This window comes from Manis javanica, chromosome 9 (genome assembly GCF_040802235.1).
Source record: "Manis javanica isolate MJ-LG chromosome 9, MJ_LKY, whole genome shotgun sequence".
NCBI classification, from domain to species: Eukaryota; Metazoa; Chordata; class Mammalia; order Pholidota; family Manidae; genus Manis; species Manis javanica.
Genome location: NC_133164.1, coordinates 102,239,963 through 102,254,269, shown reverse-complemented (window position 1 = coordinate 102,254,269; position 14,307 = coordinate 102,239,963). Strand labels below are relative to the sequence as shown.

Sequence of the window (14,307 nt, the reverse complement as noted above, 5' to 3'; positions counted from 1 at the left end):
CTTAGCTGCAGGGACACAGAGCTAATGCCAAGGGAGTGATTTTCTGTTTTTCCCGTAGCCTGGTGTTTTGAGGTCTGGCCGGTGTTAACTGGAGGGGAGCATATGAGTCTGCACTGAGCTACATGGCTGCCACTGGTGTTTGGGTCACTTTACTGCCTGACTCCATGGATTTGCCATCTGTCCCGTGTTTCTGGGCCTTTGGCCTGTGCTGCTTGTTCTGGAAGGAGCTTGATCCTGCCTTCTTCGGCTAGGTAGGAATTTCCAAGTTGTGACCTCTTCTGAGTCAATAGAAGCAGAGCAGCTGTGGAATCAAGCAGAGAATCCCTTTGTCCAGGAGCAGCCAAGATCTTTCTCATATGGGTAGAACATTTTTTTTTATTACTTAGGAATATATCACATATACAAAAGAACATATATATGTATATCTGCTTTTTAAAGGTAATAATAATTGCTTTATTGTTTCAAAGGGGCTTCAAACCCCCAATGCTGCCTTGGAGTCCAGACCCCAGGAAGCTCAAGGGCAGTACAGCTACTCCATCCCCCACCCCACAAGCTTTGGCTATTTAATCACAGGCAATTTCCTCTTTGCCTGAGCTGCTCTTGTTAGCTAGGAGCCTCCACATTCCTGTCTTCCCTATTTATCATTCTGTCCTCTCTGTGCTTTCTCCTTCTAGACCCTCCTGTAGGGAAGACACCTAAGGCGTGATTGCTCTCCTCTACTCTCCACCCTCCCATAGCAGGCCAAACATGCCTCTGCCCCATGCCCCTTCTCTCTCCCACTGACACTGCCCACCCCCCGACCTTGTGACATGAAATTAACCTAGGACCAGGGAACTTGCTGGAAGGAATGATAATTGGGAGCCAGGAATTCCAGTTTGGGTCCTTCCACTAACTTACTGTGTAACCTTTTGTGAGATTCTCAACCCCTCTGTGCTGTTTCTTCATCTATGTTTAAAATACTTCTTTATATTGCTGCTCTGAGACCAAATGGGTCTAATGGGTGTGAAAGCATCTTGAAGGGTATAAATCATTATGGTGTTGTAAGACTTGTCATCATCATTCTTACACACTCCACAGGACCTCACATCCCTGCCTTCCTTTGCCACTCTCCTCCCTGTCCATGTGCTTCCCCTTACCTCCAAGTGCTGGGTGCCCTGGTGGACACTCTCCACCTGCCACAGCCCCTTCTCAGAAGTGGGCCCAACGAGGCTCAGAGGAGCTCAAGGTTGGGGTAGAGCTCAGGGCTACAGCCTTCAGGGCAGCAGGAACAGGAGCAGGAGTTGAACAAGGACCCACCGGGCTGACTGGGACACACCACTAACACCAAGGGAATGATTTTCTGTTCTCCTGGCAGCCTGATGTTTTGAGGTCTGGTCCATTGTTAATGGGAGGTGGACTTGTGGGTTGCACTGAGCTACATGCAGGAGCTACAGGCCACGACTGGTCAGTCGGAGATGCAGGGTTGTGGCCAGTGTGGACCCAACCTTCAGAGATGCATGGACCCTCATGATGGGCAGGGGTATTCCCTACAGTGTGAGCCACAGCCTTGGCTTTGAGATTTGGCAACTCAGGGTAGCCATTGTCTGTCCCTTACCCAGTGAGTTTGCATCTCTACCCTGTTCTCTCACTCTGAGCTTAAGGGCTGTGAAAGGAGGTTCATCATGAGCTACAAGTGGGAGGCCTTCCTAGAGCCCCCAAACCACAGCCCACTGGAAGCCTTGCCCCAGGGTCCTGGCTATATGAATTGAGGAACATACCCAGTAGACGTGGCTTTGTTCTTTGCGCACCACATTGGTGGAGGGGGAGCACCAGTTCCTTCCTCTTCCTCAGGTGGCGAGGTTCTGTTGGTGGGTATGAGCAGAGCTCTGAATGGCAGGTAGGATGAGTGACTGAAGGTGGGTCTTTCAGGCCGATAAAACAAAATATGCAGAGGCAAGAAAACAGGAATGAAGGATGTGTGTGTTTGTGTATATGTGCACTGAGGCCTGGGGGCAGAGTTGGTGACAATGGTGGGACATTGGCAATGAGACCCTGGCTGAACTAAAGTCTGTATAGTCACCAGGAATTAAAGGACCTAATAATACAATGCAATAAGAGGATAACTGGAAAGTTCTAGAACAGTTCAAATGTGGACATGTGTCTCTGACCCTGGTTGGTGACATAGGCCTCTGTTCTTCCTATAGATCCCCTCTAAAGCTACTGGGAGCTCAGAAGGTGTCCCCACCCCTGAGGAGTGGGCCGACCCCAGGACAGCAAGAAGGGATGACGTGGAGCCCACCCAGGGCCTGAGCTGTGAGCATAACCCACAGTCTGTTGGACCTGGCACCACCAAGTCAGGGGTCTGCACTACTGGGCAGACTCTGGAAGAATTGTTGCTTTGGCCCCCAGCAACATGTACATGGTGTAATGACAGGTAATGAACCTGAGGCTCAGCTATCCTCTCTGACTGATATGGCAGGTAGGAGAATGTATCAGCCTGTGGTAGACATAAAGTGTCAGCCCTTGGGAAGATAACTATGCAAACAAAGCACCATAAGGCCTGATAAGATGATAGATGGATGCTTTATAGTTATTAGTTTCTGCCCCATGTGCTTGCTAGAGCCAAGCACTGGAAGATTTAGCATCAGGTGGGTTCACTTCCTATGCCTTATGGGAAGGCCTGATGTCTTTATGGATGTAGCCCCTTTGTTTGAAGAACTCAGGGTAACAAATCAAGAAGTCATTATTCCCCATCAGTAATCTTGGAAAGCAAGGAGTTGAACCCAGTGGGCAAACAGGCAGCAGGGGTGCAGGAGTACCTTCCTGTATCCATCATACAGGTGACATGGGAGGGGAAGACCTGGGGACCTTGCTGCTTGGGAAGCCTTCTAGATTGGTTCAAATTTCTCCAATGCTAGGGTGAGGTGATGGACTGGTATTTCTTGTGAAAAAGGAAGATGGGATTTTGTGGCTCCCTCCATCCCTCCAAGGGTGTCAGAGCAAGTAGCAGATGATCAAGGGTGGCTGGGGGAGGTCATGCGTGGAGTTCTGCAGAGCACAGGAGAGGACGGGTAGACATGCTGGGTCTAGCAGCTGATCTGAGGAAACTGGGCAAGGCAGGGAGCACTGAGCAAGTCCCCAGAGCCTATAAGGTGGGGCCCTGAGGTTAGAAGGGCAGGGGGTCAGTGGGACTGGGGATCCCAATGGCGAGCTCTGATCTGAGGGAGGACCTGTCCCCTGGGTCGTCTGGTCTTCATTGTGTGAAGGGTACCACTCTGGCGACTTCCTCCATGGGGGAAAAGACAGGCTGGGACAGAAGCAAAAACAGCTTGGAGCCTTGGGAAACTGACCAGGGCAGGGGGAGAAAGGCCAATGGTCTGGGGCAGGAGCCCTGAGGGGTGTGGCAAATTCCATTCCAGTGCAGGCCAGTGTCAGGGTCCACAAGGCCGAGCCAAGGGGCTGGGAGGGGCAGAGCATTAAGACTTCTGGGTGGCCTTATTCTAAATCGGGCAGAAAGACTAAGGCAATGAAGGCATTTAGAAAGCTGAGCCCAACTCTAAGAAATGAATCACCTGCCAGTACTAGGTGGACCCAGGAAATGGCAGTGGGGTAGAGTTCCAGGGACTCCAGCAAAGATAGTCAGGGTACTGGTTATGCCTGGAGGGGCTTTTCTAGGAAGCTGGCAGCTCTGTAGGTGCCTGTGGCTATGCCCCTGGCCATCACAGATGCCAGTGTACTGGCCCTAGGCTATTTGCAGACCCCATTTCTCAGTGGGGAAGGTGGTCTGGGAGGTAATGGGGGCAGGTAGAGGCAGAGAAGGTCTAACCCTATAGGTAGGTGCGTGAGGACTTTCATCATGTATGTGGCCTCAGGAAAGTAAGGGGCAACGTATTTCCTGATTAGGACAAGAAAGAACAAAGGATCAGGTCTGTCAGAAAGTTCTTAACGAATGTTACCAACATTTACTAAATACCTGTTGCGCGCTGGGCCCTGTGCTAGGAGGGATGCATGAGGCGCATCTGCCCCAGGGGAGGGAGTGGGAGGCAGAGGAAGAAGCATGGAGAAGAGACAGATCCCAAACCATGGGAGAATGGGCTTCTGGCTTTAAAACAGGACCATACTTTCTCACTTACAGGCTGGTTGGAAGAATTAAATAAAATAAAACATGCAAAAACACTTAGCTCAGCAATTAGCCCCATAGTAAGTGATCAGTACATTGAGTTTACTTCTATTATTCTACTCTTGGAGGAGCTCATACTCTGGCAGGGGTGGGAGCAAGGAAGGTTGGGAGAAACACACCCTAGGTCCTGGGGCTTCCATTTGCTGATCTGGTTTGAGGCCTGGACTTTGCAAACCTCATTATCAGAATTCCTTTGGCCGTGGAAAATGTGGTTCAAGGTGGATCCAAACGCTCAGAAGTGGTGCCTGTACTTGGGAGTTACTTCAGTAGTTGCTGGGCCCAGGGGTGCTCTATGGGCACTGAGTAGGCTGAAGGGTGGGAGAGGTGGGTCCAGGAATTCGCAGAAAAGTTCCTCAGGGAGGACACTATTGGAAGGTTTGGGAAGCCTTGCCTCTTCACTTTGGGTGCTGTTCTTGGGAGTGGGGTAGGATGAGGTGGGTACAGAAACTGAGGCAGGGCCTGGGACTGGAGTAGGGCTGCCCAGGAGACACTGAGCAGGAGCCCAGATGGGAGCCACACACAGGACTTCTAATTTTCTAAGAGCACATTGAAAAATGTAAACATAAGCAAGTGAAATTAATTATAATAGCATGTTTCATTTAACTCTGCATGTCCAAAGGATTATCATTTCAACATACAATCAATGTACAAATATTAATGAGATCTTTTTACATTCTTCTTTTCATATAAAATCTTTGAAGTCCAGAGTGTATTTGATGCTTACAGTACATCTCAGTTTGGACTAGTCACATTTCAAGTGCCCTATAGCCGCATGTGGCTTGTGGCTACTGTACTGGACACCTTGGGTCTAGAATCTGGACTGTCTTGCTGAAGGGGTGCCTAGAGGCCAGGTGTATCTTGAGCTAAGCAACGGGATTTACTGTTATGTCTTCTCATGGCACATCTGTAATGAATTCCTAGGGAAATTGGCTTGAATTGTCAGAGATGTCTTGAATCATTTGTTCTAGATGGTGACTTAAATTCTCTGGTACCAGCCCTGACCATGGGTCTCCCCACCTGAGCTTGGGGAGACCCACCACTTGCTGCTTCTGGGGCTGATCTCAGGCAATTCCTAGAACTCTCTGAACTTCAGAAGCTTGGTTGAAAGTAGCACTAATAATTTCTATCTTGCTGAGTACCTTTGAGCACTAGATAAAATAATGATAATTAGTGACATTTGATGTCAAGAAATAATCCCTTTTATTTTCTTAAATCAAATGAAAACTGATTTGAATTCCTCTATTGGCTAAATTTGGCCAAAGTTTCCTTGCAGAAAAGTTTTCTATAGTTCTGTCTCTACCCTCTGTTATGTGAGAACAGTGGGACTTTGCAGGTCTGGACAAATGGGGAAGGGAAGGCCAGGCCCTTGGCCCATGGTGGTGGTGGCTGCCTGTGACGCCTCCTTAACCAGACCTGCCTGGTCATCTGGAGGAGCAGGCCCTGTAGGCAGCTTGTGCGCTGTGTCAGCTCTGACATAGGGGATGTTGGGGTCCACAGGGCTTCATCTCTGGGGTGTGGATACCACCAAGACACTACATTCCAGCGGAGTGAGGGATGCTGGCCACTCCAGGGCCCACTGTCTAAGCCATCTCAAGCGTCTTGAAACCCAGCCCAAGGATTCTACTCCAAAAGCTGCATGTCCCACAATCCCTCTCTATCCTGTCTCCCAGCTTTAGCCTTTGAAACAAAGGCCCACATCTACTTTGCCACACCCCTTACCTTTCCCCAGCCATAAAAATACAGGTAACTCCTGCTTAAAGCCCCTTTTCACAGAATCTGGCTGCTCTTTTTGGGGGTGGAGAGTGTAATTTTTATCATTTTGTAAGTGATGTCTGCTCCAGGCACTGGCCCCAACAACAGCAGAAAACAAATTGCTACATACGTTTATTAACATAGCATCCTGGTCCATGTAGCTGGCATGGGGTTGACATGCTACAGAATCAAGTTCCTCTATGCCCAGCTCCAACTGAAGAATGGATTAGATAATGCTCTCTTCTGGGGGTTTTCTGAGACTCAAATGAGATAGTGTATGTGAAAGACCTTTGTAAAGTTATCAGATGTTATTGAGACTGTTAACTCTCTACCTGGGTGTTTTCTCTCCTATGAGCTGGGTATTTCTAAAGGTGCCCTTCCACCAGCATCACATGGCAGGTGGGGCTGCTGAGCACTGTCCTTGCCAGCAGGCTCAGCTGAGTGCTCCCGCCAGGTGCTCATTCCCACAAGGCCAGTACCCTGGATGGACCCTTGCCTCATGTTCTCCAAAAGAGGGGAAGGACCTGTGAATCATTGGCAGTGGTAGGTTTCCCTGACATTTTTTTTTTCCCTGACATTTTTATTTTCCTTCAGCTTATTGTGGGGGTTTCTACCTAGTTCCCCTGAGTTTGGGATCTACCCCAGTTAACATCAGAGTTGGCAATCCACCCCACCTGGGGCTACAGGAAGTGAGGTATGCGTCTGAGGAAGTTGCATGGCCCTCTGCACCCATCTGGGTGGGTTTGGTAAGGTTTCTGTGATAGAGCTGGAGGTTTGAAGAGTGTCTGCAGGTGGATCCCACATCCTCTGGGCCTAGTATGGAGGGTGCACGTTGGTGACATGAGGAGTAACTGGGTGTCAGCTGTGCGGAAATCAATGCAGAGTCCACAGAACGAATGGGAATTCTCCAGGCCTGGGGACTGAGATGGCATTTTGAAGGTTGGGTCAGCATTTGTCCATGTGTGTTTGGGTCAGACAGAGGTCCTTCAGTGCTCACTGTAGCGGCAGTGGGTCCCTGTGTTGTGGCCCCTCTAGAAAGAAGGCTCTGCCCCCTGGGAGCAGCTGGATCCTACTTCCTGGTCTCTTCTGGGGCCTGCGCTCTCAAGGCTGTCACAAATCCTAAAATGCCCTCTAAACCAGTATTATTACAACTTAACATCTATTTTAAAAGGTGATCTGTGGCACTTTTGTGGGATGTAGGGAGGGCATTTCACAAAATCAAGCACATTTAGCTACAGATGCAGTCCCGGCTCTTTCTGACTTCTCTGTGTGACCCTATGTAGTTCTCTCAACTCCCCCAGGCTGTAGTGTCGCATCTGTTAAATGGGCATGAGGAAGTGTGCCGCAGTGATTCAACCCTGTTGTCATGTAGGCATGCATTCAGAAAGTGAGAGGCACTGAGAATCTTCATCACTGAAGATTTGAGAGTATTATAGCAATGCCCTTTTCCTTGCCAATTCCAGCAGAGTGTAATTCTATTCTTCAAAGTTAGTCTTATTGCTTCCTGGGCGCCTTCAAGGAGCAGCTTCTGATATATCATCTTAAAATTTTGCAGCAGGGTGAGGCAGAAAGCCACGTTGCCCTTGACTGACAACCTTCATATAAGTATTTAACAATTTTAATTTTTCATGATTCCACTGATAAAAATAGTACCTAACTAAAAACAAATACATTTGTATTTTCTATCTCCTTAATTAGTTCCTAATTTGGGGGTTCTTATTAGCTTAAAATCATCTTGCTGAAATGGTCCTTGGATGATAAAAAAATGTGAAAACCACAATCAATTCCAGAGAGATCTTACTATTTAATTATGCTGATTGGAGCACTAGAGACCCCTGGCAAAACGAACCTCTCAGAATAAGCTTGATTTGTGTAATTTGGTTTTTAAAAATTTTAGATGCATATTTATCATGTTCAACTATGTGTTCTTGTTCTCCTTGAGATTCTGACTCATCTCCTAAGATGTGGGTGGAAGAATCCACAGGCTGTTGAGACTCTGGGACTCTAGCTAAGCCCATGGAGTTGCCGGTAGGGTCTGGCCTGGAGGGAACACTGGATTCCCCAGCTTGTCTGGTCATTTAAAAATCTTTTCTTTAAGAACAAAAATGGAAAGGTAAAAGGTCACCCAGGGATAGCCTAGGAAAGGACCGGCAGATAGAGCTTGATTTTGAATCTAGATAGTAGGAGAGAGTTTTCCATGAAATCCTAGAAAATGGGCAAGTCTTGGGTGAAATGTGTATCTAGAACTAAATTCTAGAAGGAGATGTAATTTTACAGACACTGGGAAGACCTGCTTGCTCAAAAAGATATGTCCAAATCCAGCATCCAAACCCAAGAATCAATATTAGCTTTGCTAAAACTTGGGCAACCAGATGTAGTGTAATAGGAAGGACACAACACTACCCATGACATTTTCCTGTCATAGAGCTGAATGGAAAAGTGCTCAAGCTTGTAAATCTAACTTCCACTTTATACAGAACTAGAGGAACATGGGAAACACCACCACAGGGCAGCCATCACCAAATCTAGGCCAAGAGAGTCTCCTCAAGACAAATGCTCTAATTTTGCCAGCAGGATGTTGAGGGGAAATAGTGGGGATGTAGAGGGAGTTGCTATAGACTGATAGAGCCTTAGAGACATAACAACCAAATGCGCTCTGTGGGCCTGGTTTGAATCCTGATTCAAGCCTACCTGCTGTGGAAGGACCCATCTGAGAGATTCAAGGAGGTAGACACAGGCTGGGAGTTGGACATTCAAGAATTATTATTAACTTTTTTAGTGTGCGTAATATTGTGGCAGAGTCATATACTAACGTATTTACAGATGACGTATGTCTAGGATTTTCTTTAAAATATTTCAGATAAAAAATGAAGCAGAAGCAGAGTGTTCAGTATTCTTGAAGCTGGTTTGGTGATTGGTGATGGGTACCTGGGCATTCATAACACAATTCTATTTTGTGTATATTTGAAAAGTTCAACAGTTAAAGTAAAATAAGAAGAAGAAGAGGAGGAAAAGGAAGAGTAAAAGAAATGTTTATCCTGGTTGGCTGAGCCCTGAAATTTCCCCATTAGAGCTTTATTCACTTAGCTTAAATCCTTCATCCATAATACATAGCTTCTCCTGGGAGTGTGATTTGCCCTTTAGGAAGGTAACAGTGGGGCAGTAGAACATTTCCCCAGCACAGGATACTGTAGGTGTCTCATGCAAAAGGGTTCCAGGTAAGGTAAGTTTGGAGAAAGTTGCACTGAATGAAGTCAAACAGGTTTCTTCAGATCCTTGGTTATGCTAACCAAATACACCGTGCATCTTGGGTGGGGGTGGCTATATCAATACAGTGGTCCCCCAAATTATTTGCCTATGCCTCCTGCCCCTCCAAGGAAAATCAGAGCAAAGTCAGAAACCTGGGTTCCAGAACTGTTTCTATTTGCTAACTAGTCATTGATCAATTGCTGAAACTTTCTGAAACTCAATTTTCTTATCTGTGAAATGAGCTTAATATCATCTTTCACTTACTTTATGGGAATATGGGAAAGGGCTCCATATAGTATAAAGCCCAAGACTAAAGGTTAAATGATGAGATTATTATTTGGTGCCATTTTCTGAAACTCAGTCCATAACCGTTTGCTTGGAGACTCATGGCTCTGTATGCAGGGTGTAGTACACCTCACCTGACCATTGTGGGTGTCACACACTAAAAAAGTCAGAGCTGATAAAAACAAGTTTGCTGCCCCTTGAGAGCTCATGGTGGAATTGGGGAGGCAATAAGAATAAACTGTGATAGGAAACAGCCAAGCTATCTAGCCCTAGGGATACATGAAAGGTTCAGGTTCAGACACACAGGGGATCGCTCTCGACTGGGGTGGTGGCACCCAGAGAAGGTGGCACCTGACCTGTGCCTTGAAGCCTGGGAGGGGTTTGGATGGGCCATTCCTTTGTTGTTATGGATCACTCCGTTGGAATATTTCCCTGTCTCCTGCCTCCACACGCCCACATTCTGCAGCTGAGCACATAAACCGTGTTTGGATTAAAGTATTATCTGACTTGGGGGCCCAAGTCCTCCGATCCTCAACTGGGGTAGATGTTCTCCCACCCAGCCCTCCCTGCCACTCCCATCCTCTCCTCCACTCTGTCTCCACCCCTTGTTTCTGTCTTCCCACCAGAGTTTAGAGAAGCTGGGATTACTCATCCCATCTTCACTCACTCATTCCTGCCCTCTCTTTTAATTTAAAAGAAAAAAAAAAGGATAAACCACAGAAACAAAGCAATAAATTATGACTCAGAGACACCCAAGTCTTCATGTGGAAATGTTTATCATCATCAAATCATCCCTGAGGGCAGCAGGAGAAGACAACCTGAGTGGAAATCTTGGAGAAGGTGGACAGCAGTTTAAGTAGAGGTGAAGGGATCTGAGGCATCCCTGGGAGCTGGCCTGGTATCTTGAGTGCAGAGAGCTGGGTGGGCGGCAGCTCTGACTTCTCTCTGGGGTCTGCCTGGAGTTATTCGGGATGTGCACAGCAGGCAAGGGTGCTTGCTAGCTGAGAGCCCATGCTGTCCATTCATTTGCCTGCAGAAACGAAGGAAAAGACCCTAGAAAAGGACAGGGCTGTGGTGAGTGCTTCAGGTGAGTATGGGGAGGCCTGGCTCTGTGCCACATGCAGGACATTTGCCCTGTCCAGCAGAGTCCTGCCTAGACAGAGCTCAGCCCGCTCCTGGCATGTTTCAAGGCTCAGAAGGCTATTGTTAGTGCTGACATTTTGGGAAAGGACTTACCCAGGGCCTGGCATGAACCTGGTCCCTACGGTGGCTTTCACAGCAACCACAGAACTCAGCTTTGGGGCAGAGGGCCCTGCTGTTGACTTCTGGCTCTGCCAGTTGGGCCGGTGACTTTGCTTCTTGAGCCTCAATGTCCTCAGGTGTAAGGTGGGGTAACCATGTCTCTGCCAGGATGGTTCAGAGAGAGAAAGGAAAAGATCCAGAGAGTTCTTGGCCCCCATGGGATTTCAGTGACAATTTCCATCTCTTTCTTTTGCTTCTGAGAAATAATAAGACACGTGACAAGTTGCCCCAAGCCTCAGTTTCTTTATCTATTAAATGGAAATAATTAGATTATATGAAGAAAAGAGAGTTTAATGGGTAATATATGTAAAAACACTTTAAGAAGTATGAATAGCCAAACATTTAAAAAATGTATCCATGAGTACTCACACATACAAATCCACACGTACAAACAGTGCTCAGAGGAAGAAATCACAGAGTAGCAAAATGTGTCCAAGCATGGTGCAGGTGGTCCCGGAGGGAGATGTGTCGATCAGGGCTCTAGATTCCCTTCTGTTGTGCTTTTTGGCTGTTCCATCTTCCCAGTGGCTGTTGGCCCACTTTTCTGGACCCTGCTGCTCCCGATAGAGTAGAGTGTAGGAGAAGCACGTGGGGCCAGCCCCAGCAGGTCTTGGTGTCCAGCTTCCTGAAACTGCCCTGTGTGACCCCGAGTAAGTCACATAACTGCTTCCTCAGACATGGAAATGAAGGTTAAAAACTGCCCATCACAGGACATCAACAGGATCCAACTGGAGGATGAGTTAAAGCTTTTCCAAGTTGTAAGGTGGTGACCAAATAAAAGAGGTCACCGTTCTTTTAACGGTCAGCCAGGTCTTCTGAGCTCAGTGGAACAAAAGATTTAATAATGCTTCTTAATTGATTAATATGCATCCTGCCATTTCAGCTGCTATTGGCATGATGGAAGCAATTATTTTATGTTAGAGAAACGCTCCTTAAAGAAGCCTTCCCTGACCCTGATCTCTGTGGCTTTTCTGAGTCAGCCCTGGTGGGTAACAGTCATGTGGCTCTTGGGGCTGAGACTCGTCATCCATTTACCCACTAATTCTAATTTGCTTTGTAACTCAGCACCCACTCTGGGCTTTGATTTATGGTTAATGGTTCATCTTAAAATGAACACTTGTCTGGACTCTTCCATCAGTGAGTGGTGGCAGTGTTGACCTGGTAGCCAGGTAATAAGTCCTGGAGTGCCTAGTCTACTTTTTTTCCTTTGGCCAGTATTTCCCCTACCAGCCACATACAGAACCCTCCACAAATATACACTCATTTTACTTGAAGGGTACATGGTATAGTGGAAACAATGTAGGACTGAGTTGGGAGATAGGAACTCAGCCCAGCTTTGCTGTTAACTCACTGATGTCAAACGAGAAAGTATTGACCTCTCTGGGCCTCAGTTTCCCATCTGCTGGATGGTGCAGGTGTGGGAGGGGAGTTATTTCCCTCAGCTGTTGATTGAGCATGCCAGCCTGCAAGGGATGCAATGAGTAAGGGAGATCTATGTTCAGATTACAAAAAAATAACTGCTTCATATAAGAAAAAATTTGAAACAATATAGAAGTGCTGAACTGAGAAAGTAAAGGAAATTGTGATACCCCCTCCCCACCCAGAAATCATCACTATCAACAATTCAAGGAATCGTTACATCCATATCACTGACTGTACCTATGCTGTTACCATGGATCTGGAAAATAGATACATATTACATGAAAATGGGATCAAGGTATATACTATGTTCTGGAGCTTGTGTTTTTACTCATATCTTTTAAAAAACTACTCATGTACATCACTCTATTTATAATTTGGGTTTTTATAGTATGGATATAATTTATTAATAGGTTAGAATTAATTTCACTAATGGACATCTGGGTGGTGGCAGTACATTTTAATTGGTTGGATGGTTGGCTACCCTCTCTTACTCTGGGAGCAGGTCAGAGAGGAGTCTGGGAGGGAAGAGCATGTTTACATGGCTGAGGCTGCCATCCTTAGGGCGCTCCATCTCACCTCTCCACGATTCTATTCTAATAAGTACTGTGGCAGAGAAATGCCAGGGCACTGCCTCCAGAACTGGGGGCACCAGGGCCAGCCTGGGAACCCTGTGGGGAAGGGCCTGGGGGATGGGCTGGAGCTCTGGGTCAGGTAGGAGCCTGAGAATGTGAACATTGTACTTCGTGCATTTTGGTTGCTCCTGGAGCCACAGAATATCAGGAGCTGGGAAAACCGTGAGTCCGGGCTGAGTGGAGGAGCAGAGGTGGGCACAGCCCTCCAGAGATGCTCTACCCCTGTGATATGGCAGGCAGGCCAGGCCACTGTGGCCACCACAAGCAGACGGCCCAGCTGCACTCTGTTCCCAGCCTCTTCCTGGTCAGAGGCTGATGACACACCCTCTTCGTCTGGACCCATGTAGCTGTGGGATCCCAGACAAGGCACTATTAGCATCCATTTTCTGGAGAGGGCAGAAGGGAGAAATTTTTGGCTCTTGCACCTGGAATTATTTCCTATTTCCTCTTTACTCTTGTGTTTAATTGAATTAGAAGTTTTGAATAGGTAAGACATCATACAGTTCAAAAATCAAAATGACATAACGAACATATTCATCAAGATTTCTCACTCTCCCTCCTGCCGCCCCCTATAGGCAACCATTTATATTACCTTCTGGTTTATTTCAATGCTCTGCTAAAATGGAGAAATTTGAATATATGTTCTTAGTTTACCACTCTACCATACAAAAGATAGCCTACTATACACTCTATTGTGTACCTTGATTTTTAAAATTTCCTTGAATATGTATTCTTGAACTCCCTCCATATTAGTACTTAAACTAAGTAATTAGTTTAACTAATTAGTACTTACCTAAGTAAAACCTCCTTAGTTTTTTTTAAAAATAGCTATACAATATTCCATTGGATGAATGGACAGAATTTTTTTTCCTAACAAGCCCCCTATAGAGGGATACTTGGGTCATTTCCAGCCCTTTGCTATTAAAAACAATTCTGCAATCTGATGTCAATTGTGCTATCTTGTTGCATGTGTGTTTTAAATTACATACTGTCCCAAAAGTTTTTTTTGAAGGAGACAGAATATGTAATAACTCAAAACAGATAAGTAAACAAGACTTTGATCCCAGATTCCAGTGCCCTGTCTCTCTGTCCTCCAAGTGACTCTGTTCCCCAGGTCCCTACATTCCAGAGTCGCCTAAACATATGCCGAGATGCAGTGTCCTTTGCCAGCTGACCTGAACTGTTAGAAATCATCTTTACTCTCATTTCCTCTGGTGGTTTCAGTGAATCTGATGTGGAATCTCTGGAAAGGTTTCCCAGGGTCCTAAATCTAGTGGTACAAGTGTCACAGTCTGAACTAGTGGCACAGTGTGAATTCCAGACCTGGATCTGCCACTGATGAGCTGGCGTACCCTGCAAAGTACCTTCCCTCATCTGTCACACAGGTGAGCTGAGGGGCCTAGGTGCTTTCCCATCCTGATATTCTGTGATTCTAGGAGAAAGGGAATGGTGTTAAGTATAGTTTTTTAATCCTCAGGCCCTGGATAGCAATCAAGTGTCACTTTC

At 46.6% G+C, this 14,307-nt stretch overlaps 1 protein-coding gene across 4 annotated transcripts in view; it reads left to right on the top strand.

Annotated features, from left to right (window-relative positions):
* ZBTB7C (zinc finger and BTB domain containing 7C) overlaps positions 1-14,307 on the top strand; it is a 328,498-nt gene that overhangs the window by 56,717 nt on the left and 257,474 nt on the right. For 2 of the 4 annotated variants that reach the window (XM_037016791.2, XM_037016813.2), the window contains exon 2: positions 2,184-2,413. The exons of the other annotated variants lie outside the window; for them this stretch is intronic. In XM_037016791.2, the coding sequence (XP_036872686.2) occupies positions 2,407-2,413 (7 nt within the window). In that variant the 5' untranslated portion in view covers positions 2,184-2,406. The remainder of the gene's footprint in view (positions 1-2,183; positions 2,414-14,307) is intronic. 4 annotated transcript variants of the gene reach the window in all.